Source organism: Chlorocebus sabaeus, chromosome 25, assembly GCF_047675955.1.
Source record: "Chlorocebus sabaeus isolate Y175 chromosome 25, mChlSab1.0.hap1, whole genome shotgun sequence".
NCBI lineage: Eukaryota > Metazoa > Chordata > Mammalia > Primates > Cercopithecidae > Chlorocebus > Chlorocebus sabaeus.
Genome location: NC_132928.1, coordinates 45814652 through 45841697, shown reverse-complemented (window position 1 = coordinate 45841697; position 27046 = coordinate 45814652). Strand labels below are relative to the sequence as shown.

General features: G+C 41.6%; 1 protein-coding gene across 3 annotated transcripts in view; it reads left to right on the top strand.

Moving 5' to 3' along the window:
* Nucleotides 1-27046, top strand: part of RGL1 (ral guanine nucleotide dissociation stimulator like 1) — a 287005-nt gene extending 259959 nt beyond the window's left edge. For all 3 annotated transcript variants that reach the window (XM_007989218.3, XM_007989217.3, XM_007989216.3), the window contains 7 exons: nucleotides 1200-1232; nucleotides 3514-3635; nucleotides 5689-5778; nucleotides 11151-11337; nucleotides 15150-15404; nucleotides 20900-21014; nucleotides 24616-27046. In XM_007989218.3, coding sequence (XP_007987409.1) covers nucleotides 1200-1232; nucleotides 3514-3635; nucleotides 5689-5778; nucleotides 11151-11337; nucleotides 15150-15404; nucleotides 20900-21014; nucleotides 24616-24803 — 990 coding nt within the window. In that variant the 3' untranslated portion in view covers nucleotides 24804-27046. The remainder of the gene's footprint in view (nucleotides 1-1199; nucleotides 1233-3513; nucleotides 3636-5688; nucleotides 5779-11150; nucleotides 11338-15149; nucleotides 15405-20899; nucleotides 21015-24615) is intronic.

Genomic DNA, 27046 nt, shown 5'->3' with positions numbered 1-27046 from the left:
CCTATAATCCCAACTACTCTGGAGGCTGAGGCGGGAGAATCACTTAAACTTGGGAGGCGGAGGTGGCAGTGAGCTGAGATCCTGCCATTGCACTCCAGCCTAGGCATCAGAGTGAGACTCGGTCTCAAACAAACAAACAACAAAAAAAACCCTCAAGACTTTAATGTTGAGTAGGACTGCTTGGTGGGGTAGGGAGTTAGACAAATTTGTGATTTTTCAAATGTGCTTTTCTTTCTGTATTGCTGTTTTCTTTTGTATTGCTGTGGGGTATTTTTCTCTCTCTCTGTCTCTTTCTCTCTGTGCCCCCTCCCTCTTCCTCTCTGTTCCCCCTCTCTACCCCCCTACTGCCTTCATCCCCCTCTTCTCTGAAAGGGAAAATACATGGAAACTCAGACAAACAACTTGTTAGTAGCAGCAATAAAATAATAAGTGAAGAAGAAATTTCAAATTGGAGATGAGATTGAAAGATTGCTTGTATATTTCAGCATATCCTACCCCCTGGTTATCATATGCAACCAGCCTGCTTTTACTGTATCTTAATTAGAAGAAGTAAAAAGTTATTTTGCATAGATCTACCTACCTTTGGATTTGCCACAGCGTTGAGGACATGTTTATTCATTTTGTATTTCCTGACCTCTGTGTCTCTTCACATCCTCTTCCTCAGCTTATCTCAGGAAACACCCATCAGCGTTGGGGAATTTTGGGGAGTAATCAAAGATTGAGAAGTTAAATTCAGCCTACTGAGAATAGGAGCTGAGGGGATGAAGAATTGAAACTTAACTTTTCATGATGCTATGGAGAAATGACTTCCCTTTTGATAAACCATATGAGTCAATGACCATCTGTTTTAGTTGCTTTTGGTAAGGGAAAAAAGTGTAATGGAATATTGACTCTAGCTTTTATCTTTACTGCTTCTGCAAGTGTCTTTGGATCCTGATTTGTAATTATTTATCATTACTATTTTAGTTGGTTTCAGACATTTCAAGAGAAGACTTTCTGCCTATCCTGCCTTTTAATAATAAATTAAATTTTTTAAAGCAAAACAGGATTCTCTTCTTCCACAGTAGCCATAATTATAGGATCATTGATAACTGTGACTTTATCACCCCTTTGATCTATTTTAATGTGACCTACAGCAACATAAGGCTGTGTTTTAAAGGAGCTTGGTTGGTCACTCTTTTTATTAAAATTTTTTTCAGGGTGGACTGATAAACTTTGAGAAAAGGAGAAGGGTAAGTAGAGTTGATTGGCTGTGGTTTTCTGTTTTCCTTTGTCTGACCATGAAAAAAATGAAATAAATGGGGACTTACGTTTCTTTGTAGAGGCAGAAAAAAATGAGTTACCACCTATTGAACGTTTATCATAGACCATTTTGCTTGGCATGCTCCTATACGTTATCCCCCACTAGCCTTATGAGGTGGGTTTTATCATCCTCAATTCAAAGGTGAGGAAGCTAGGGCTCAAGAGATTTAATTACTGGACCAGAATCTCTTGGTGGCAAAGCCAGGGTTCTCATCCTGTCCTGGTGCACCAAAGCCCACACTTCTTCCCTGTTCACTCCTTATCTCCTTTACAATTAGTTTCAGCAATAGCAGGCTCACCCCTATAATTAATAACAATGTATTTTATACTTGAAGATTACTAAGAGAGTAGACTTTAAGTATTCTCCCCACAAATAAATATGTGAAGTAATGCATATGTTAGCTTGATTCAGCCATTCCACGGTATATACATGTTTCAGAACATCATGTTGCACATCACGTTGCACACCATAAATACAAACAATTTTCTAATTTGCCAATTAAAATAAAAACCAGGTTTACCCTATTAAGGATAAGGGGTTTCCGATGAGCAAGTGACATAGAAGAGTTAATAAAGATGGTAAACTCTCGTGGGTCTACTCGAGAGAGGGAAGGAAATAGTCTTTGTCTTAGGTGTAGGTAGTTATTCTTTTCCTTTCCTGTCAGCATAGGAAGGGTTGCTCAACATCAATTTCAGTCTTTCTGTGGACAGCACAGTTCTGAACTGTGCTATTCAAGATAAAACATTCTTGAAATTTTTCTGTGATTTTTATATTCAAATGGTATATTTAAATAGATATTTAAAAGACTCAAAGGAAAATGAGTGAGCAAAATAATAACTTTACCCTGTAGTATTCTCATTATTCTTTAGTACTTTCACATTCCACAAATATTGACTGTCTACTTTATGTAGGGGGTTTGGGAATTACAGCAGAGAAAGACCAGAGCTCCCTGCCCTCATAAAGTTCACAGTCCAGGAGAGAGGTAGACAAATAAATAGGCAGTTGTAATACAACCTGACAAGGGCTTGTAAGCGGAAGTTGTGGGTGTTAGAGAAGTATGTAGTTGGGGTATCTGTCTCCAACTTGTAGGGCCAGAGAAACTTCCAGGAGAAAATGACATTGAAGTTAAAACTAAAAAGGCATAGAGGAGCTAAACCAAGCTGGGCTCATCAGTAACAAGATACTAACCTGGACAAATGTAAATTTTCTGTCCCTTATAGGTGATCCTTTTTTCTTTAGCATGATGGTAGATATTCCTTGAGGATACTGAGACCAAGGGCTGAGGTCACTGGATGGAAAGTTAAGATTTGGAGAATCTGCCGTTCTTGAGTTACTTCTGTCATGTCCTGTAATGATAATAAATTCAGTTATTGCCCCCTCAGTTCCCCTCTCGGTTATTTAACTTCAGAATAACCCTGGTTGGTAATCTCTTTCCTTTTTAGACTAGGATATTAAACTTTTGGAAAGTTTGACTATAAAACCTAAACCTAAAGCTTATACCCATTGCTGACTTAAATTTTTTTTATCGAAACATCCAAAGAAGTATAAATAATTTTCAACATAATTATGTACTTGCCTCTCTGTGAGTTTTAAAAGACTTAGTTAAATGATTTAGTGGCGTAGTAAAAACCCAAGGATTCAGGAAATCTAAACATTCAATTTTATGAGACCTAGGACTGTTTAGATACTCAGCCCTACCAAAACTTATTTATTGAGGGATAAAGGTTGAAGAAGATGGGGATGGGGACCTTGGGAGCTCCCTGATTAAAGTATTTCTTTTCTTTTTTTTTTTTTTTTAAGAAATATGGATAGAAATTTTTCATATATTTATGAAGTACTTACAACCTTAAAAATCATTTTTCTATTCCAAGGATGAAAGTGAAAAAGAGAAAAAGGAAGCCACTGGGACTTTACATAGTGACCAGTTTGGGTTGCTTTGCTAGCTTGTTTTATTCCTATAAACTGCTTTTTCAAGGAGAAAAGAGGATTAAAAATTAAAGCATACAAGGACTTTGGAGAGTTTGAGTTAGCTCCTTTATTTTTAAGGAAGCAGTATTTCAGAATCCTCCTAGATGGTTTTCTTCATCTTTTATCCTAGTGTGGTATATTTTCATGTTGAAAAGATCTATATTTGGTTGGCCTTATTATCCAGTCTTTTTTTTTTTTTTTTTTTTTTTTTTTTTTAATTTTTGGTATCCTGTCTGCTTTAGGAATTTGAAGTGATCGCCCAGATAAAGCTCTTACAGTCTGCCTGCAATAGCTACTGCATGACCCCAGACCCAAAGTTCATCCAGTGGTTCCAGAGGCAGCAGCTCCTGACAGAGGAGGAGAGGTGGGCTCACCTGTCATTCATCAGGGGAGAACTGAAGCGTTGGCAAGAAAAATGCTGCATTTAATACCTCGCCGGGTCATTTATTCAACAACTATTTAGTGAGCAGCTGCTAGGTTCCAGGTCCTTGGTTTTCAAAGGCGCATGGTGTGGCAGGAAAAGCTGAGGTGATAGCATCAAGATGTACTTTCAGACTCTTGCTTGGCCACTGATTTATCTTTGTAACCTTGAACAAGTCATTTGTTCCTCCCTATCTTCAGGATGCTCATCTGTAGAGTGTTTGTTTGTGAGGCGTAACTAAGATCTTCTGTGGGATTGCTTTGTTAGAATGCGTGTCCTTAGCGTTATCACCACCACCATTGTCACCGTGTTTGTCATTCCTGTTAATTGATGGTACCTTTCCAGGGAGCTTTCAACCTAGAGGGGGTGAGAGACTCACGAGACATTGAAATATGATGGGTAACTACATCGCTACAGAACCTATGGGAAGAATTGGGGAAAATAAGGAAAATATAAAGGCATTAATATTTAGGCTGGGCTGTAAAAGAGAAACAAGATTTTGCCATAATAACAAAGAAGAACTGGAAAATAACATTCCAGACCAAGAGAGAACACAAGCAAAAGCTTGGTGGCCTGACATGCTTGGCATTTGGAGGAACAGTGATAACTCAGGTGTGGCAGGGACACAAGGAACAGTTTCAAAATAGTGGGATGGGTATAGAAAGGCACGTTCACTTGAGTGCCCTGCCCGCTGGCCCAGCTCGTCCCTGTCCTGTAGCCTGCTGGTTGGCAGATTGGTCTGCAGGCCATATGTGGCCCACTGCCTGTTTTTACATTTTTAAATGATTGGGGCGAAAAAAACAAAAAAAGAATATTTTGTGACATGAAACAGTTATTTGAAATTCAAATTTCAGTATCTACATAAATAAGATTTTATTGAAACACAGCCCATTCATTTGCATCTCATCTGTGGTTGCTTTCATGCCTTAAAGACAGAGTTGAATATTTGCAACAGAGACCATATGGCCCACAAAGCCTAAAATACTATGTGGTCCTTTATAGAAGAAGTTGGCCCATCCCTACCCTAGCCCAGGGAATTTCTTTGGAAGTTTATCATAAGGGAGAGTGAAATTGACAGCAAAATAAGTATTGACAAAAAAAAATGATGTTTAGAGAAGTATTAGAATGAATTAATGACAGCATTTGGATTCAAACTCAGGTCTGCCTGACTCTACAGCTTAAGTAAGCTCTGAAGATGGCTGTATAATGTCGGGCACCCTTCCCCCCCTACCCAGTAACGAAATACATCTACTGTCTAGAGCTACAAGCTTTCGTAAAAGACACTTAGAATCACATATAAATTCCCCTTGTGCTTGTGTTCGTTATATCTGCCTGGCAGATAGAGGTCTGAACCTGGAGCATTTTAAATTGAGGATGTTTTGGCAATTAAAAAATTAAAAAAAATATTTGTAGGCCACCCTGGCCAACGTGGTGAAACCCCATCTCTACTAAAATAAATAAATAAATATATATATATATCTTTATCAGTAATATAATTGCCTATGTCTATTCATTGAAGAGCAGATAGATTACAAAAGTCTTTTCATTTTCTTTAGATAAAACTAAGTCATATGTGCATGTGCACACACACACACATACAGAATAGTAGAAAGGAGGTAGTAGAGAAGAAATAGGAGGGGGAGGTAGTAGAGGAAGGAAGATTATTCCCCTGGCCTAGCAGTGGGATGAGAATGATCAGAATGGAGTTAGTTTTTGATGCTGCCAAAGTGCATATATCCTTGTATTTGAAACACGCAGAATTAAATAGCCTCAATCCATATGCCAGTGGAGGTGAGGGAGGAAGCACGTAAGATAAATGTGTCAAATGGGGCCATTAAATCAGTACCCCCTGATGTTTATGATAGAACAAGGTTTGTATGTATCTTTACTTTGAACAAAGAGCCTTCTCTAAAACAAAACCAGCACATCGTGTGAATTTAAATCTGTTATTCAGTTCTCTAACTTTGACCTCATGGAGCCCCCTTCTCTTTCTCAGCTATGCCCTGTCATGTGAGATTGAAGCAGCTGCCGACGCCAGCACCACCTCGCCCAAGCCTCGGAAGAGCATGGTGAAGAGACTCAGCCTGTGAGTGTCCCCCAGGGGTTCTGGGGCTCCAAGAGGGTCCCATCAGAGTCGTGAGTGGAGATGTCTTCAACAGGATGACCTTGAGCCAGGGTGAAAGTGAAGAGCACTCCGCTCATTTGTTAAGCTGTTTATTCTTCTGTCGTGAACTCAAAGCATTTGCTAAGTTCATTCTCCACTGCCTTCTCTGTCGTGAATCGCCATCTTCTCCTTCCTGGATCACTCCAGTAACATCTTCACTCTCTTCTGGCTGCCCCTTACCCAACCATTCATTCTCTACTAAATAGCTAGGTTGTCTTTTAACATGTACACCAGATTATGTTGCTTCCTGTATAAAAACCCCTATAGCTTTTATTTTAAAATAAAACCCAAACTCTGTATCCTGGTTTACTAGGCCTTACCTGACTTAACCAGCAGCCTTCCCTCTCTCACAGCATTGCCCTCTGTTCACCAGTGTCGAGGACGTTTGCACTGGCTATGTCTGGCCTGAAATGCTCTTTCTTCATGGCTGGCTCCTTCAAATATTAGCAAAAATGTTATGTGCCAAGAGAGAACCCTTTCTAATGTTGCTGTCCACCCCTCATTCTCATTCATGTTAGCTGCTTCCTCCAGTGGAACGTAAGCAACCTGAAAACAGGAACCTTATCTATCATGCTTGCAGTTGTATTGCGTGAGGCCAACAGTTTGAGACTAGCCTGGACAATGTAGTGAGATCCTGTCTCTACAAAAAAATCACTTCAAGTATTAACTAGGCATTGTGGTCCATGCATGCAGTCCCAGCTACTCGGGAGGCTGAGGTGGGAGGGTTGCCTGAGCCCAGGAGTTCAATGTTACAGTGAGCTATGATTGTGCCGCTGCACTCCAGCCTGGATGACAGGGCGAGACCCTGTCTCTAAGAACAAAACCAAACAAAACAACAACTATATATATGTGTGTATATATATGTATACATGCATGCTATATGTGTGTGTATGTGTATGTGTATGTGTATATATATGCAGTGTCTAACTTTCAATATGTGCCTGAAAAGCCACCATTATTTTTAATGAAATTAATTAGTTAATATCTTTTTGAGGATTTGGCGGGATCAGGATTCCGACTGTCTTTATGGGCATTTGATAGTTCCCAGCACTGTCTCTCCACCTACCTCAGTGAGTCACATTGAGACATAGAGGCAGGGATGGCACATGACCTCGAGTGTTACCATGTCCCCGGTGTAACATAAAGACCTCTGTTGGACATGGATAGCAAGGTCTCCCACCATCAGCGGCCATGCAGGCTGCTACCTGCCATCAGGTGATGTGAGGCATTGTGGATGGGTTGGAACATGCGCTTTACTAGAAAGCATCTGGAAGATAATCCTATGTTTTGCTTACCCTCTCTTTGTTCAGATGGCTATTCTGGCCCTGCTGAACTCTAAATTTATGAGCTTTTGGAGTCAGCTCTTGAGGAAATTTTTCATAGTATCTTGCTGTCTTTTCATCTTTGCAGATATGGGGGAATGAACTACTGAGATAATCTGAGGGGACTGACCATGCCTTGTCAGCTGGTAAGACTGGCATGTGCACAGGGAATCAGCTCCCTGATAGAGGAGTCCAGACATGCAGGGGATCCTGGGTGTCCCCTCTGCTAACTGAGGCAGCAGAAGGAATTGGGAGCTTCTGGACTCACTATGGCGGTCAGAGATTCTGAAGGAAAAAAACAAAAATGCTCAATGCAGACAGGCCTAATCCTGAGTGCCGCTACCTCTGTCCTCCTGCCTTCTCCCCATCCTCATTTCTATGCTACTGCTTCTCTGTACTCCTCTCCAAGCCCGGGAACTGTATGTTTTGTGGTGGGTGCTGTAATACCTCTGGATCCTCTCTCTTCACTGACACAGACAAGTGTTCAGTCCTATGAAAACATTTACTGTGAAATCCAGAGAGGGCAGGACTCTGAGGGTGCTGTGTCCTTCACAAAGTGTGGTAGGCACTCACTACATCTCTTACTAGTAAAATCTTGTGGGATAACCCTTGGTATCTGCAGTTGAGTTTGGGTTTCTGTTATGAAAGGAGGTCATATGCCCCCATCTTATTTCTTGTACATACAAGGGTATTTGCATACCATTATTTTCAAAATGTTTCATGATCTTCTTAGCATGTTTACAAATCTGGGAAATGTATTTTTGCTGTTCCCACATTTAATGGCTCATCATCCAAAGAGGTTGGGGAAAACTTTGGGTGCTTAGGCCTTGAAAGTCAGAGATGCCTGCTACTGAGTCAGAATGAACCTTCACAAAGCAGGACAAAGCAGGACCTTATTGAATTGTAGAAATGGAAGAACGCTAGAGACTCTGATGAGGTAATGGATGGAGGACCACTAGTGGACATCCTTCAAAGATCTACTTTGTAATTTATGGAGCGGTAAGACAAGGGCATTATTTTTGCTTCTGTGATCAGAGTTTAGCTCCTACCCGTATAGTCCCTGTGATGCTTGGAGGGTTATAAAAGGAAGACATGAAAAATGGGGCTGGAGATAGCACGGTGGAGATGAGGCAGAGCAAAAATATGCTTGAGCTCTTGGAATTCAAGCATATAATTCTGAAAATATTTAATAAAAAATCAAGTTCATCTTCAATGTTTCTATTATTGTTATTTTATAGTCAGTACTTGTTTAGGTTCAGCCCACTTGCTAGTTGTCTTGCATGCCATTCCTTCTTAATCTGACTCCTGCCCTCCTTTTACCACTACTTGTGGTATCATCAGTTAATGGTAAACCCTCTCAGTATTAGTCTGAGAAAGTCTTTATTTTGCTGTCCTTCTTGGAATTATATTAGACAGGTATAGGATTCAAAACTGACTATTACTTTCACTCAGCACTTTGGTGATATTATTTAGTGTCTTTTGACTTCCATGGTTGCTTTTGAGATATCTGATATCTGCTTAATTACTATTCCTCTGTCTTATGTTCCCATCCCTGTTGCTTGCTTGCTTGCTTGCTTTTTTCTTTCTTTCTCTCTCTCTTTTCTCTCTTTCTTTCTTTCTTTCTTTCTTTCTTTCTTTCTTTCTTTCTTTCTTTCTTTCTTTCTTTCTTTCTTTCCTTCTTTTCTTTTCTTTGTTTCTTTCTTCTTCTCTTTCTTTCTGTCTCCTTTCTTTCTTTCTTTTCCTTTCTGTCTTTCTTTCTTTCTCTCCTTTCTGTCTCTCTTTCTCCCCTTTCTTTCTTTCTCCTTCCTTCCTTCCTTCCTTCCTTCCTTCCTTCCTTCCTTCCTTCCTTCCTCCCTCCCTCCCTCCCTCCCTTCCTTCCTTCCCTCCCTCCCTCTCTCTCTCTCTCTCTTTCTCTCTCTCTCTTTCTTTCTTTCTTTCTTTCTTTCTTTCTTTCTTTCTTTCTTTCTTTCTTTCTTTCTTTCTTTCTTTCTTTCTTTCTTTCTTCTTTCCTTCTTTTGAAAGAGTTTTGCTCTGTTGCTTAGGCTGGAGTGCAGTGGCATGATCTCGGCTCACTGCAACCTCTGCCTCCTGGATTCAAGCAATTCTCGTGCCTCAGCCTCCTGAGTAGCTGGGATTACAGGCACATAGCACCACATCCAGCTAATTTTTTTGTATTTTAGTAGAGATGGGGTTTCACTATGTTGCCTGGCATGGTCTTGAACTCCTGAGCTCATCCTGCCTCGGCCTCTCAAAGTGCTGGGAACACTTTGAGAGCCACTGTGCCCGGCCCCCTGTTGATGTTAAGAATTCCTTTTGTCTTTGATATACCAGTTTAAGTGAGAGTTTAGTCTTACCCTATTCAGGATGTGGCTCTTGGATGGGAGGATTCCTATGGTTCACCAAGTCTGGAATCCTCTCAGCCACCATCTCTTCTGATATGGGCCTTCTTCCATCCTCTCCATGTCTTCTGGAACTCCTCTTACACATATGGGGGGCTTTCCTATTGCTTTCTCAATATCTTTTCACTGTTCTTTCTATGTTTTTATCTTTTTATGATGATTTTTGAGGATATTCTTCAGATCTGTCATCTAGTTCATGATTTTTTTCTTCAAGTTATTTAATCCTTCCACTGAGTTTTGAATTTAAGTCACCACCTTTTTCACTTAGAGGTGAAATGTTTTTCAAATTATATTCTTCCTTTATTAGAATCTCTTGCTCTGAGCTCCAGTTTTCAATTTCTTCTTCTATGTCTTTAATATTTTCTAATATACTTATTTTGTAGCTTGGCTTATGAGACATGCAGATATTTGTTGGATGAATAAGCACATTATTAGTTTTGTTTTGACAGTTCTCAAATTTGAAGTTCTCAGGAGTCTAAGCCTGCTTTTTGTTATGCCTGTTGGCTCTCTCTTTCAGTGGAATATTTCCTTGTGTGTATTTTGTAATTTTGTACCACAAGTTTATCTTTATCAGGGGATTCTCTGAAGCCTGGGCTGAAGGTATATCCGTCTAGCAAGATTTTCCTTTTTTTTTTAAAGAAAAAGTCTAGTTTACCAGCAGTGTCACTGGTTGAGAGTTTCTAACCCCTAGACCACATAAATAGAAAATTGGAATGAGGCACAGACCCAGCTCACACATGACTTCATAGGAGACATTTTTCTTCTTTCCATGCTCAGGCGAAAACAGGCTCCCTGTTGTCTTCCTATGCTAGTAGAAAGATACTTTTCTGGCCTGTCTTTTTACTAAGGGTATAGCCCTTTGTGGGTCCTGGCTGTATATAGTTTTGGTTCGAACTCCTCACCTTTCATAAACAGAAAGCCTCATCTTTGGGCCCTGTGTGCATTAAAACCCACATCACTATTTTGCCAAGATTGGCACCTCCCACTCCCCCGCCAGAGCAGCTGCAGAACTAGCTCGCATGCTTCTGGTTTTCAGTTCCTTTTTCACTTAAGGCCTGTAGGGATTTCCCTTCCTATCTTGCAAGCTCAACTAAAAAGAGTTTTTAATATTCCTTATCTAGCTGTTTTATAGAGGAAGGGCTTAGGATATTGTAGTTCACAGATTGTTGGAAATAGAAGTCTTCCTCCTTGGTTTCTTACCCAAAGCAGTGCCATCCTTTCTTAGCCTGTGATGATCATTTTATGGTAGGAAGTGATGGGGGTATGGTGATGGTGTCTTGATCCTGCCAAGGTGGTCCATAGACTGTTAAAATGTAGAGGACCATTGACCTAGAAAGACTTCAGATTACTACTGAATAATCTAGGTGTTCTTTGAAGTTGGAAATACTCTTTTGGGACAAGATGTTTACAGCTATTTATTAGAAACTTTATAGTGAATGCCCTCCTAAAATAATAATGACAGAACACACAAGACTGAAAAAACATCAAGGGCTTAATCAACACAAAATATTTGCTTAATCATGGATTCCAGATTTGTGACAGCTCAAATGCTTGGCATTCTGTTTTTTTCCAGACTGTTTCTAGGGTCTGACTTGATCACCAGTCCCACTCCCACCAAAGAGCAGCCCAAGTCCACCGCCAGCGGGAGCTCTGGTGAGAGCATGGACTCTGTCAGCGTGTCATCCTGCGAGTCAAACCACTCAGAGGCTGAGGAGGGCTCCATTACTCCCATGGACACCCCTGATGAGCCTCAAAAAAAGGTATATACTCAACCTTTCTCTTAATTCCTAATACAGGCACCTACATGCTATTTGCCACACCACAGCAAGGAATGTCTGTTTTTAAGTGTATCACTCTATAGTATTTTGAAAGTCATGTTTTAAACAGGCATCAAAAGAAGAGTTCAATTTGGGGACATACTCCTAATAGAAACAGGTGTAAAAGCACTAAGCAGTTTGGTTTATTCATTCAGCCTTTGAAATATTGTTCTGTACCCACAGCTTAAGGCACTGGAGTTGTTTAGGGGAAGTAGGACTACTTAGAAAGAGCAAAAAGTCAGAGACGGAGATGTGTCAGCTTCTTGGTGCCATATTTTGTCTTAGCTAAGCATTTATCACAATAATGTTGTATAGCATGCCACTCCAAAACTCAGTGACTTAAAACCACCACTATTTATTTCTCTTACGCATCTGCTGGTGGCTGATCTGGGTTGGGCTTGACACTAGGCCACAGATTTGGTCCAGGTCTGCTCCACTTGCCTCTCATTATTTTTGGAGTAACGGGCTACCCAGGGCATGCCCCTAGCATGCTAAGACGGACAAGCAAGAGGGCAAGCCCAACTCGCAAGCACATACCAAGCCTTTACTTGAGTCATATCAACCAACATTCTATTGGCTAAAGCGATCATGTGGCCACATTCCACATAAGTAAATGAAGCAGAGAAATAGGCTCCAATTTTAGTGGGAGGAACTCTGAAATCACAGTGCAAAGAGCACAGATGCAGGGGAAGATGAGGGATTGGTAACAAGGATACATCCTCCCATGTTGGAAAAAAGGAAACTGATGAGAGGTGATAAAAGAGTTTCCTTTGAGTTTCTATTTTCCATGACTGCATAAATAAAAATTTAAAAACCAAAATATCTTAATCTTAAAATCTTAAGACCAGTCTTTTTTTTTTCTTTTTTTTTTTTTTGAGATGAAGTCTCACTCATTCTGTTGCCCAGGCTGGAATGCAGTGGTGTGATCTTGGCTCACTGCAACCTCTGTCTCCTGAGTTCAGGGGATTCTCCTGCCTCAGCCTCCCTAGTAGCTGGGATTACAGGCGTGTGCCACCATGCCCACATAATTTTTGTATTTTTAGTAGAGATGGGGTTTCACCACATTGGCCAGGCTGGTCTCAGACCCCTGACTTCAGGTGATCCACCCACTTCGGCCTCCCAAAGTGCTGGGATTACAGGCATGAACCACTGCACCCCACCAATATCAATGTTAATCTCCTGTACACATCTGCTTCAATCTGTTGGTTGAAGGGTTTGGATCAGAGAGTCAACTATGACATAACTACAGACTGGCCATGCTCTCAAAAGGCATTTTTCGTCAACTCGGGATGTAGTCATTCTTTGTGACTTGGCATACAAATTGAATCTGTCAAAATCTGGAATGCCATCTCTATCATTCACTTTTTTCACAGCCTCGGAGGTTTTGTAGGCTCCATTTCTGATGGTAGACATTGTAGCAAAGTAACAACTGAGGTATTGCCCACATTTTTGTGGGATTTCTCCGTCTCTCCAGGAAGGAGATGGAATCACAGTCACACCTTGTGGCACAGTGGAAATGTACACTGGTCCAGATGGTACCTTTTAAAACTGTGCAGAAGCCCAGTGTGCTGTCTCCTTCACATCCCTTGCTTCATCTTTTCTGTCTCATCCCTTATCACACTGGCTTTTTAAATTCTTGCAGAAGTCATGACTATTTATTCTTTGGATGAACCTTTCTCAGAGTCATACATTTCTGTAGACTTAAACATGAGTGATTCACTTGGTTGCAAGTAGTTCCTGGGCTGCACAATCCCTGCATATTAGCTGGAAAGGCTCTTGGTTCTCCTGCTTGGCACATAGCTGGACTGGGCTGACCTCCACACTTCCTTCCTGCTCTGAGAGCCTGTGACAGCCGCCTTCTCCAAAAGTCCTCCAGACTGTCATTCTTCCTTTCCCACAGGCTACACTGTGAGGTTGCTCTTAAAGGTGAAGGGTAATTTATTTGCATTCCTTTCTTCATTCCCCTGATCATGATTTCTAAACATTGATTTTTGCACTTGCTCCTCACTTCTTAAATTCTCAATAGGAATTTGGGGGATCATCAGGCAGTCTGTTTAGAGCTGCTATAACCCAGGCATATTCTAGGCTTTATCTTAACTATAAATGTCACTAGAATCATAGAAAAATCTAACAAAGGAAATAGAGTTTGGATAGAGGAACATGAAAGTGAAAAAATTGAATGATTTAATTGGAAAATGTACCCCCTTAACTAATATATCTGCAAAGAAACTTATGCTTTTAACTTATCCATCATCAGTCCTCAAATTGAGCCACTAAGTTGATTCACTTGGGAACATAAGGAAGAAAAAAACCCAAAAGCCAAAACAAAAACTAAGCCATATTATGATAGAGCCACAATCAGACCCCTACCCATGAGAATTGTCACATCAGCTGGCTGGCTGTAAACTAACCATGCAGTAGAATTGAATGTATAGTTATGCCATAGGAGGAAATCTACAGGAAATAAGATAATAGACTCCATTTTAATCAGAAGCCTGATAACCAGAAAGCTCAACTTCTATACTGTTTCCATGGAAAGGCAGATAAATATGAAAGACATAAGTTATTTATTTTATAAATTACTTCCAGAATATTTTATAGGATCAACATGGTATAATTTAGCTTCAATCATTCCAGGAATTTGTTTATAATTTTCTACAATAAGAATTGATATTTTAAATGGTTCAATTTAATGATTTTTAAAAGTACCTCTTCCAATAACCTCTTTCTTTGGTTATTGGTATTGCATGGATGAGAAATGTGTAATTAATCAGAAAAGCACATTAACTGTAGCACTCCATTTCTTAATTGTCCTTGATACACATCATGAAAATGTGTACAGTTGGCTCTACTAGCAAATGTGGAAAGTGGTGAAGCGGTGAAGCTCCTTAAAGGCTGTATTTCCCTTGAGCAAGTCACTTTTATGTTCTCAATCTTATTCTTCTCGTCTTTATAATGCTCTGCATTTTGTTCACAAGACAGTTGTGGAATTAAAATGGGATAAGATATATGAAAGCTCATCATAAGCCCCACAGTGCTAAACATAGCAAGGTAGCCGCATATTATGTTGATTCATCTTATTATCATCAGCCACGGGCTGAGTCTTGGCCATGTTCTTGCTCTGGGAACTCGGTAGTGGGAATCAGCTTGGGTTCCTGTTCTAGGAGTGCTGCCAACTAGCTGTGTGGACCTGGAGCCCCAGTTTTCTCCCTGGGTCTCAGGTTCCTCAGCAGAACAGGTATGGGACTAGTTGATGTCCAAGGCCTTTCTAGCACTAATATTCAATGCAGAGCCATATAATCTGGGGTACTTCTCTTAGAAACTTCTAAAAATACAAAACTTTCTCTCCCACTACGAAATCTGACTGCAGTAGGACTGAATCAACTGTTGGTAAGGCTTTCCTCCAGCCGGGTAAGCCTCTAACTTCTTTGGGAACCCATATTGCCTCCAGTTTCTGGTGTCTGCTGCCACCTGCTGGTTAACTTCCATAAGAACAGCTAAAACCTAGGGAAATAGAGCTGCTCTGCCTCACGTGGTTATAGAGTCACTAGGTCACACTGAGTCACCGATAGGCATCTACCACTGATGGGGACTTGAGTAGTTACACCAGGGATGAGATACATGTGTGCTGTGGGCTGTTGTGGAGGAAATAACTGCAGTCTGTCAGTCTTAATATCTACCTCTGCTTTGAAAATTACAAAGCTGTTGACCAGTGTTCTAATCTGTTTTCTTCCGGGGTGTGTTTACTCTTCCAGCTCTCTGAGTCCTCCTCATCCTGCTCTTCTATCCATTCCATGGACACAAATTCCTCAGGGATGTCTTCCTTAATGAACCCCCTCTCCTCCCCTCCGTCCTGCAACAACAACCCCAAAATCCATAAGCGCTCTGTCTCGGTGACATCCATTACCTCGACTGTGCTGCCTCCTGTTTACAACCAACAGAACGAAGACACCTGCATCATCCGCATCAGTGTGGAAGACAACAATGGCAACATGTACAAGAGCATCATGGTGAGGAGCAAGCCCTGACCCAGGAGCGGGCTTCCATTTAGATTGTGTGTCTGTGTCTATCAGCCGCTCAGACTAACCACCCTAAATATGCACACACAATATTAGCATATACATATATGCATTCACACAGAAGGGATGTGTGTCAGTTCCAGGTCTCCCTGGGCATAGATGCTGAGTGATGCATGTATATAAAATATATATGCATATATGTGTACACACACAGTGTATATAGGATATAATTTTCACATCTTAAAGAAATGCTAAAACGTGTTTGTTTAGGTCAGTATTAGCCTTTTGAAAATTCTCAATTTGGGTGACTGTGTCAATGTGCTCCAAGGAGTATGCCACTGCTTCACATGTTTTTGGAAGCCTTCCTGTGGAATTATATGTCTGGTTTTATCATTGAATTTCCACACATTGTTAGCAGTGTACTCCCCTGATGGCAAATATTTGTCATTTAGTCATTTGGATCAAACCTAGTTAATAAAGTGGATGATCAAGCTAGAAATACAGTTTGGGTTAATGAGCAATGATGCTTATAAAATGAGACCAGCCTTTTTGAGCTTCTTGTAAAATCTGTATGTTTCTGAGGACAATTACAAAGATGTTTTTAATAATGGCCGTCTTTTGGGAATACATACAGAGCCTCTCATGGCGATAACCTTGGGTATGTGAGGTCTGGTATGTTTATCACAAGAATATAAACTCCTTAGTTTATGGGAGATAATCGTGTGTTAGAAATCACATTATCCTTTGTAGCAAAATCCCACAGCTAATTCCACATCTGTCCTCATCTTTATGACTCGCCTCTTTGAAGGCACACTGAGTGCTTACAAGCTCAGGTCTGAATGTGACATAAGTGGTATGGAGGCTCCACATAAAAGCTTTGCTAAAGCATTTATTGAATCAACAAAATATCAAACATTGTTTACTAGTCATTAGATCAGGCTTGGGGGATAGGGAGATGAGTGAGACATTTCTACCTTTGAGGATGTTTTAATCAGAAAGGGAGCTCACAAAGCATTATTCCCAGTGTACGAAATAACAGAGCCAAGATCAGGTTGTAAGGGGCCTTATGGCCCACACAGAGGAGTGTGTTAATCCCACAGGCAATAGGGTCTTGTTGCAGGTTTTTAAGTAGTGATGGGATTTGCTCATTAAGAAAGTCATGGCATTGTGTTTGCTGGAGTGTGGGGGTAGATTGGAGGTGGGGGAAGCAAGTTAGGAAGCTGGTATCATGTTCCATATAGGAGAGGATAAGGGCTTGAATGACGGTCATGTGGCTGGAGATGGTGAGGATTTTTGAAAGCTTTTGATGAGGTAGAATTGTGGAATCCATTCATTTAGTTACCAACTTTTTGGTTACTGTTGTGGACTAGAGGCTGTCTGGGCAGTTGGTGGGTCTGTGAGATATGAACTACCAGAGCAGGATATTTCAGGGACGTTGAAATCAGAGGTACCAGTATGACATCAGATGGCATTGTCTGACAGATGGTCAGACACATGGGTGCAAAGCTGGTGCTGAGATCAAAATTGGGAGTTGTCAAGCCCCACAGCGGGGATGCGGTCTTGTGAGAGTGAGTGTAGGATGAGGCAGAATGCAAGCGGTAACGCGGGAGCGGCTAATAAAGGAGCACCCGAGAGGTAGAGGAAGCACAGGGAAGCCAAGGTCCTCCATGTGGTTACTGTCTTCTCAGCATGGTCTGTTCCCCTGGCACCTCTTACTTGTGCCAACCAGAGAGAACTTCCACTGTGTAACTCTACAGTGTCTCTGAATTGTAGCATGGATTTGTACACCAGACAGTTATGTTTTGGGACTTGCCTGGTCAACGTGCACTCTGCTCAGTCTGGGGAGAACTGTGAGTGGTTGAACTGCACGAACCGCTACTGCCCAGGAGGAGTCATAGGTTGTGCATGCTGTCTGAGTGTTGGGAGGGTAGTGAGCAGAAGATCCCCTGCCCCCTGCCCGGAGATTCCTCCTTCCCCAGCAAATGGGCTGCCTCTGTGAGAATCACCTCTCCTGCCAACCCCTTCCTGTGGCCCTTCATATTTCACCAGGTGGTGCCACTCCCCTTTCATGAAAATGCTGCGTGTGTCACAGGCTTGATCTGGAGAGATGACACAGTGTTCTCGTGCTCTCGTTTTCATCGTTAGGCCTCTCAGGAGAAACTTGGCTCTACAGGAAGTCCCTTTGTGAAATGTATTATGCTGTGTGCCGTTGACCAGAGGATGAAAATAAATCAGTCCAGGTTCAGGGGAGACGAGCAGTTCTCAAACTTTTTGTTTTCAGGACCCCTTTATCCTCTGAAACAGCATTGAATATTCCGAAGAGCTTCAGACTATGTAGGTTGTATCTGTTGATATTTACCACATTAGATATTTAAACTGAGAAACTTTCAAAATGTTGATTCATTTAAAATAACAATAATGGACACATTGCATGTTAATGTAAATTTTATTTTTTAATGAAAAATATCTATTTTTTTCCAAAAATTATTGAGCAAGAAGAGTGGCATTGTTTTCCATTTCTGTAAGGCTGTTAAAATGCGAGTGAGACTGGCTTTGTTTTGTTTTGTTTTGACTGTGAGTGCAGTGTACTGAAGAATACAGTGACAGCTAGTAGACTTGTAGTTAGGAGCCACTGTACCGATTTGTGCTACGGTGCCAGCACTTCCATCCACCATAGCTTCTGCAATACATGCAAATGTCAACACAAAGAAAAGACAAACAGCATCTTAGTATTGTCATGAAAATAATTTTGGTTTCATGGATCCCCTCACGGATTTGAGGGCCCCACGGGCCAGAGATTGCACACTGAGAACTGGTGGCCTAGAGGACTTGCTTCGCAAGAGCAACTCATGTCCCTGGAATCGGAGGCCCTTCCATAGAAAGTAGGAGAGACAGCAATTAGCCCTTGTAAAATTACCTCCTCAGTGACCATGGAAAAATGTCTTCTACCACTGAGCCCATCACTCTTTCGAAATGATCTTTCTCTCCATTATGTCAATCACAGAGTCAGTCTCCCAAAATCCCTTACACAGGGAATGCAGTATTTCTGTCACAGGAAAGTCAACGAAGGTGACACCAAAGCGTTGTTCAGTACCGTGTGTTCAGTACAGCAGTCACTGGCCCCGGGTGGCGATGGAGCATTTGAAATGGGGATACTCCAAATTGAGATGAGCCGTGCGGGTAAACTCTATGCCAGATTTTGAACACTTAGTACAAAAAAGTAAAATACTGCGTTAACAATTTTTGTACTAATTATATATGCTGATGTAATATTTGGGGTGTTCAAGTTAAATATCACTTTTTAAAAACCTTTTTTTTTTTTGAGACGGAGTCTCACACTGTGGCCCAGGCTAGAGTGCAGTGGTGCAATCTTGGCTCACTGCAATCTCCACCTCCCGGGTTCACGCCATTCTCCTGCCTCAGCCTCCCGAGTAGCTGGGACTACAGGCGCCCACCACCACACCTAGCTAACTTTTTTGTACTTTTAGTAGAGACGGGGTTTCACCATATTGGCCAGGATGATCTCAAGCTCCTGACCTCGTGATCCACCTGCCTCGGCCTCTCAGAGTGCTAGGATTACAGGCATGAGCCACCACACCCATCCTAAAAACTTTTTAATTGTGGCTGCTAGAAACTTAAATATGTGGCTCACATTCGATACTTATGAGTGCTAGTTCCGTCTGTCCGCATAAGGATGGCTGCTTGAGCTGGGAATCCTCATTGTAATCATCAGTTCCATTCAGCATGGCTTTCATGGTACAAAGTAATAAACACCCAAGGGAAAGCCATTGGTCATCTTGTCCTCATTTGAACATACCTGGGGAAGTTTAAGGTAAGGAGAATGAAGGTAGCCTGGCTGGGTCATATAACTTACCCACCTTAGCCTGACCTGCATCCCTTGAGGAGAGATCTTCTCCTTTAGCCTTCTGCTACTAGTTCAGTGTGACCCAGCTTTGGGAGCATTTTCTTCATCCTATCAGAAAGCATGTGTTCCTCATTTAGAATTTTGTGTGCACCTACTTTTCCTTTGTAAATGAATATGCCAGATGTTTTGGTATCAGACACATGAACAAGATCTTTGCTGCTTACAAGGACCCCTTTGTAATGCACATTGTGTATTGAATCACAAACACCAGCTGCTGCCCCAGATCGGAGCCAGGCATCTCGGCACTGCCATCCTCAGGCACACAATGGCAGTTTCTTGGAGGAAATGAGGCTTCTGTATGTGTCGAGGATGGTTGTGGGGGGCTTTCTTTCTATAGTTCTCTTGCCCCCTGGTGAGAACAGCTTTTTATTTTTTAAGTAAGAATAATCTGAGTTTTCATTCACTTCTTTCAAATTTAAAGAAATCACCCAAGATATGGTACATAAAGTCTGCTTTCTTTTCATGTTGCTCTGCACACCCTGCAAATAGTTGGGTGGCAGGCAGAGAGCTGAAGGGGAGAACATCAGAATTGGGAATGAGGGAAACCTTTAACTTGTGCTTTTAAAACACCTACAAGTTCATGTTTATTGAAGCATAATTTGCATGTATTTACATATGCAGATCTTAAATGTTTGATTCTTTGAGTTTTAATAACTATATATGTCTATGAAACTACTACCCCAAATCTTGATAAAGAACATTTCCATCTCACCTGCCAGATTCCCTGTGCCCTTTCCAATCAATCCCCTCTTAACCTAGAGGTTCATTTTCTAATGCCACAGATTCATTTTTCCTTTTTTTGAAAGAATAGACGCCACTGGTGTGTAATCTTTTGTGTCTGGTTTCTTTTGCCAAAGAAGATGTTTGTGAGATTCGTCTGCATTGTTGCATGTGCCAGTTCTTAGTTCCTTTTAGTTGCTCAGTAGGAGTCTATTATGAATGTACTACGATTTATTCTCTTTTCCTGTTGATGGAGATTCAGATTGATTCAGTTTTTAGCTATTGTGAATAAATCTGCTATGAATGTTTGTGTACAAGTCCTTTTGTGGACATATGTTTTTATTCTGCTTGATAAATGCCTGGGAGTGGGACTGCTGAATCACAGGTTCACCTGTACTTTTTGAAATGGTCAATGGGCAGAACTGTGACCGTTTTTATCCTGTGGGTTGTAACCAGTGCCATAGAAGCAGTTCAACATGGGAGGATATGTTGGGCCAGGACTAATAATGCTTTACATTTTTCACAATTCCCTCATATATATTCTTTCACGGGAACTTCAACCACTGTGGAGGAGATTGGCAAGGAAAGTGTTCTCTCCATTTTAATAGCAGATGACACTGAGGCTCAGAGATTAGGTGACTCGCCCATCATCTGTGGCTACTAAGGGTAGAACCAGGACTAGAAACCAGGGATCCTGGCTCTTGGTCCAGTTCCAAATCCACGAGTCCATTCTTTCTGGAAAGGCATCACAACACAAGATGGCAAGAATGAGAGAGTCAGGAGAACTCCCTCAGGAAATGTGAAGCTAAGTACTTTACAAACCTGTTCATTGTCTTTGCAGTTGACGAGCCAGGATAAAACCCCTGCAGTGATCCAGAGAGCCATGCTGAAGCACAATCTGGACTCAGACCCCGCCGAGGAGTACGAGCTGGTGCAGGTCATCTCGGAGGACAAAGGTGGGCATCCTTCCAAGACAGGCGTGTTCCTTCACAGGGCAGGTGGCTAGCACATGTCCACAGCGCTCCGCACTTAGAAGGCAGAAAATGGATACGTACTGTTTTATCGGGACCTCGTGGTGGTTTTTGGTAGCGCAATGGTGAACAACTGTGCCATCACCTCACTTGTAGAATTAAGTATCTCAAAGCCCTCCCAGATTCCCCAGCTCTTGTTTTTCCTGCAATTTTGACTAGTATTTCTTCTGCCCAGTCTTTCCGAGCTCTTCAAACACTTTTCTAGGAAGAAGTGTCTCCCTGCGCCAGGAGGCAGAGGGTAGGGGAGTCTGTTGGGCTTTGCAGGTGGCCACACACCTCCTTTACCCAAGAATGTGTGTCTAAGTTGTGTGTGAATCTGAAATTTAGTGGTTCCTATAATAATTTCTCATCATTCCAGTTAATCATGTATGAGAGTTATTTTCTTTATTCATGGTCAATTTAAAAATAACACAAACCTCTAACTTGAAGGTTATTTAACTCACATGTATTGAGGCAAAGAATTGGTAATCTATGAAAGGCTTCAACATGCCTGGGAACATGTTATTTAAAGAAATATCTTTTATGGAAGACTTTTTGGGCAAATAATCACCTTTGCATGTATCTGTCTGCTAATATGAATTTGGGGATTGCATTTGTTGAGAGAAGAAAACAGGCTGGTAGATAACTCCTCTGTACTTTGTCACTTCACAGACAGTGACTGTCAGGATAGGTCTCTTCTTCAAGTGCAGAAGGAGCAGCAAATATTGTTGACCAAAGCCAACCTTTTCTGCCACCAGACCCCAAACTGTCCATTGCAGCCACCTTAAGTAGTCCTCTGCTCACCAACAAGCAGCGTCCCCTGTAAGTGAGAAGCATTTCCCAAGCTAGGCTCTAGGATCAACATGTCACCCCAGGCTCTATCACTGGTGTAGAGGAGAGTGGCTGAAATTAGAACACTGCCTTCTCCTAGAGATTAAAAGCTACAGCCTCTGGGAAAATTCTTTTTCAGTTTCCTCTTGGAAGTTTTCTCATTCATTCAGCTGAGGCTTAGGCTGTGGGGCAACACTTTCTCAGTTATAACCTTTTAATGTAGTTGTAGTTATAATTCTAAGCCTAAAAGATGGTCTCAAGTTGTACCATTTTGCTTACAACACGGCACTAAGGTGAGGCTGGTGGGTCTAAAGGTCCGGGAGTCTTGAGGGGTAGCCAGGACCCAGTGCTGCCCCTCAGCTGTGTGATCCTAAATGCAAGCTGCTGGACCCCTTGGGCCTTGGTCCTTAATTAGAGACAATACCCTGCTGGTTCTTCATATGTCACAAGGCGATTCTGAAGATAACAAGAAATCATATACCTGAACATGGGGAGATGCTAAATGATATATAACTGTGAGGACTATTATTACTGACTCACGAGTATGTGGGCAGCAGCATGGGACACTCTGAGGGGGTTGTGCTCCACTGAGCCTTTGTGCACAGAATGTACAAGAGTCACTTGGAACCTGCTCATATCAGTCTTGCTGTTGGATCTCAGTGTTTGAGGTTGAATTAAGACTCACTTTGTCCAGTTTTACAACCATATGCCTCTGTGATTGCCTCCCCAACCCCACTACCACAGAGCTAGACTTGTACATTTTACCTTTTTAAATTCCATTTGTTTTTTTCAAATGCTCATTACACGTGAGTGCTAAATACTGTATACTTTCTTGTGGCGATTCCTCAAGGATCTAGAACCAGAGATGCCATTTGACCCAGCAATCCCATTACTGGGTATATACCCAAAGGATTATAAATCATTCTACTATAAAGACACATGCGTATGTATGTTTATTGCAGCACTATTCACAATAGCAAAACCTGGAACCAACCCAAATGCCCATCAATGATAGACTGGATAAAGAAAATGTGGCACATATACACCGTGGAATACTGTGCAGCCATAAAAAAGGATGAGTTCATGTCCTTTGCAGGGACATGGATGAAGCTGGAAACCGTCATTCTCAGGAAACTAACACAGGAACAGAAAACCAAGCACTGCATGTTCTCACTCATAAGTGGGAGTTGAACAATGAGAACACATGGACACAGGGAGGGGAACATCACATGCCAGGGCCTGTCGCGGGGTGGAGGACTAGAGTAGGGATAGCATTAGGAGAAATAACTAATGTAGATGATGGGTTGATGGGTGCAGCAAACCACCATGGCACGTGTATACCTATGTAACAAACCTGCACGTTCTGCACGTGTACCCCAGACCTTAAAGTATAGTAAGAATAAAATAAAAAATAAAAATACAAGTGAGGCCGGGCATGGTGGCTCACACCTGTAATCTCAGCACTTTGAGAGACCAAGGCAGGTAGATCATGTGAGGTCAGGAGTTCGAGACCAACCTGGCCAACATGGTGAAACTCATCTCTACTAAAAATACAAAAAAAAAATACAAAGAAAAAAAAAGTAGCCAGGCGTGGTTGTGGTCGCCTGTAATCCCAGCTACTCAGCAGGCTGAGACAGGAGAATCGCTTGAACCCGGGAGGCAGAGGTTGCAGTGAGCTGACATTGTACCACTGCACTGCAGCCTGGGCAGCAAGAGCGAAACTCCATCTCAAAAAATAAAATAATAATAAATAACTTAAATAAACAAATAAAATAAAATAACATAAAACTGAGTCAAAATAACTTTGCTTTGATGATTTCATATTACACTTGGAACAATCGTTGTTTGAAAATTACAAATGTCTAGTTGGGAATCACTGAAGTTGAAAATAGTTTAAATATTAAAAGATACATAGGAAGGGGAACACCACACACTGGGGCCTGTCAGGGGGTGGGGGAAAAAGGGAGGGAGAGCGTTAGGACAAATGCCTAATGCATGCAGGGCTGAAAACCTAGATGACAGGTTGGTAAGTGCAGCACATGTATACCTATGTAACAAACCTGCACGTTCTGCACATGTATCCCAGAACTTAAAGTAAAATACAGTAAAACAAAGATATGCATGTTCCGCACATGTATCCCGAAACTTAAAGTAAAATTAAAAAAAGAAAAAAAGATACACACTTTCCTACATGGGGAATAAAATATTCGTTTGACGGGATTACTTCAAAAAAATTTTAATATTTCAAGTAGAATTCTGGAGTGCTGTAGATTTTCTGTTTTTTCCATGTCATTGGATTCTCTTAGTCTTTGAGAAAATCTGCATACTGGGGTGGGAAATGGACTGCAGGAGAAAGGAAACCTGAGTTCAAATCCCAGTTCTGCCATTCAGTAGCTGCCATCTTGGGAATTTTCTTTAACTTTTCTTGGTCTCTGTTTCCTACTGTACTTTTTTCCTAGCGTTAACATTTTCTATTGGAACATGTAGTTCGTGGAGTGAATTTCTAAAATCTCATTTGTACTAATTTTTAGAATTGGAATTGAGAAGCTGGGGTCAGTTTTCGGGGCGGTGGTGGTCGCTGTCTGGTTCAGGTCACGTTCCAGACACAAAGGGCCATAGTCCCATTCTTGTGTCTGGGCAAGGTTTACAGCTGCCATTGTCAGTGCTGAGCGGAGCTCCACAAGCTGACCACCTTATCTTTCCTTATCTTTTTCAGAACTTGTGATTCCAGACTCAGCCAATGTCTTTTATGCCATGAACAGCCAAGTGAACTTTGACTTCATTTTGCGCAAAAAGAACTGCATGGAAGAACAAGTGAAACTGCGTAGCCGGACCAGCTTGACATTGCCCAGGACAGCTAAACGGGGCTGCTGGAGTAACAGACACAGCAAAATCACCCTCTGAAGGGAGGGACCAATGGCCCCTTGTTTGCCAAAGGCAGACAGGCCGGGACTGAGAACAGGCTGTGGTGATTGCAATTACCATCCAGTGTTCCAGGATCATTGGTGAAGTCAGCAGATATTTATTGAGTTCCTGTGGCGTGCAGAGCACTATGATAGGCATTGTGGGGAAATTGGAAATGAATTTGACATGAAAAGGATGACTGATTCACTGATTCTCTTTGACTTATTTGAGACTAAAATGCAGAATTACCCACATTTAAAAAATATATATATGCACACATATTTGGTATGCATGTGTATATATATGAAAATATATAAGAGGAACTTTAGGGGATAGTATGGACTATGGAAAAACAAATTTGCACAATGGCCTGGGAAGCTGAGGTCACTTTTTACAGGGAAATAGAAGAAACTGAGAACCTAGTCTCGTATCTTCCGAGTGAATGGAATCAGTCCTGGGAATAGAGAGTGTCCTTTGTGCCAGTATTACAAGAAGCCCAAACTTTATTTTTGTAAAGGGAGAAGATGACTTTCTCAATCAAGTGCCATCAGATAAAAACAACTGCAGAGGCTGGAACTGCCACAGGCTGCATGAAAGGCCACTTTGAAAAGGGTTTGGATGAGCTGGTGGCCTTCAACCTCTGCCTGCATCTGCCGCTTTTCTGCTCCCCCAGGGAGGCCAGGAGGAGCTTCGGAGGACCATTGCCCCACTGGTCTAGCCATCACGACACCTCTGGAGGTGTCAAGCTCCTGAAACAAGCTCATTTCAGTTTCTGGCAACCCCGTGTATTTCTGTTTTCCCCTAAAGAACATATCATAATCATTGCACAAATAACCATGTTCTTTGGTAGTGAAGCCAGAAAAGAAAGCGCGAAAGAATGGTGACTCATTTGGACTCTCTACCTGTCTTGGAATGTCACTACTTCATTGCCTTCTCTGATTGCCTTTTGCATGTAAAACTATGTGTCTGGAGTCTTTTGCCATCTGGATCCTAGTACCTCTTTATTATGTGCAATTTGTTCCTCAGGTGTGGAAATTTCTACTGCAATTGACTACATTTGGTTAGTTGGAGCTTGTGAAAGATTTCTGAACAGTGATTGCCCTGTTAGTAGCCCCGCAGAAGATGTTTCCTGCTGATAGCAGCATCCTATTTTACTTATTAACTTTTATAGCATCACTGTGCCTAGTCATGGGGAAAGAGATGGGGCTGCATTGATCATCTGACTCGTTTGTCTAAGAGGTACATTCTTCCAGATGGAATCAATAACTTTGGTTTTCAGGTTCCCATGCTTGCTGTCACAGTATCACTGTTAAGTGACATTTTTGTCTCTCATAACACCATCACACTCTTCCTTCCAAGTCTGAGCTGTGCTGGGGTTTGAACTAAAAGCCATATGTGGAATATTGACATGTGTAAGAAGCACTTTCAGAATGTTGTCCTTTTTAAGAAATGATTCTCAAAATACCAGTTTATATTCCAAAAATAAAGAGAACAAACCCAGAATATGAAGTGCAGATTGTAACATGGAGCTATTTTTTTCCTAATCCAGTAATACAGCTCCTAACAGTTGTGCGGGATTTGTGTTACGTAAATAGCCATGTGAATTCTGCAAGAAACACCAGGGAAAGTTTAGAGATTTGTGGCAATGGACCGAAGAACAGGCCAGGAAGTCCTCCGATTTCCTTTGGTCTTTCCAGGAGATTGGACTACACATTGTAAAGACTGGGTTTCAGCTAGTCAAAAAGCACTTTCTTCTGTTTTCAATGCCTGATCAATTTGTGCTTCTGTACTTGTCGGAGAGATGGCCAGGGTGGCAGCCCTCATGCAGGTTGAAGTACATGTAACCCCAGTCTGATATTCTTGGTGTGAAGGTCGAAAAGAAAATAGAAAACCATTGGCCTGGGTGAGGGTGTGGCCACCAAGACATAAGTGTTGTGCCCCTGTGCTCACCCTGTGTATTTATACTGTATATGTAGAGTCTAGATTTATATACCGCAATGTAAAATATATATATATATTTACCTTTTTTAAAGACAATGGAAATCTCAAGTAGCTAAAACTTAGCCTCATTTATTTAATGCCACTTTAAATTGTCTTAAATTTGTTTCCTGGTGGACAGCCGGGTAATGCTTTTAGCTGCTCGCATGCTTGTCTTTCTGCATCTCCATCATCTGTTTACCTTTTGGTTAAACTAATAAACTAGTTTGGGACTTGGCTGGCATGTGCTGCCAGACCCAAAGGGA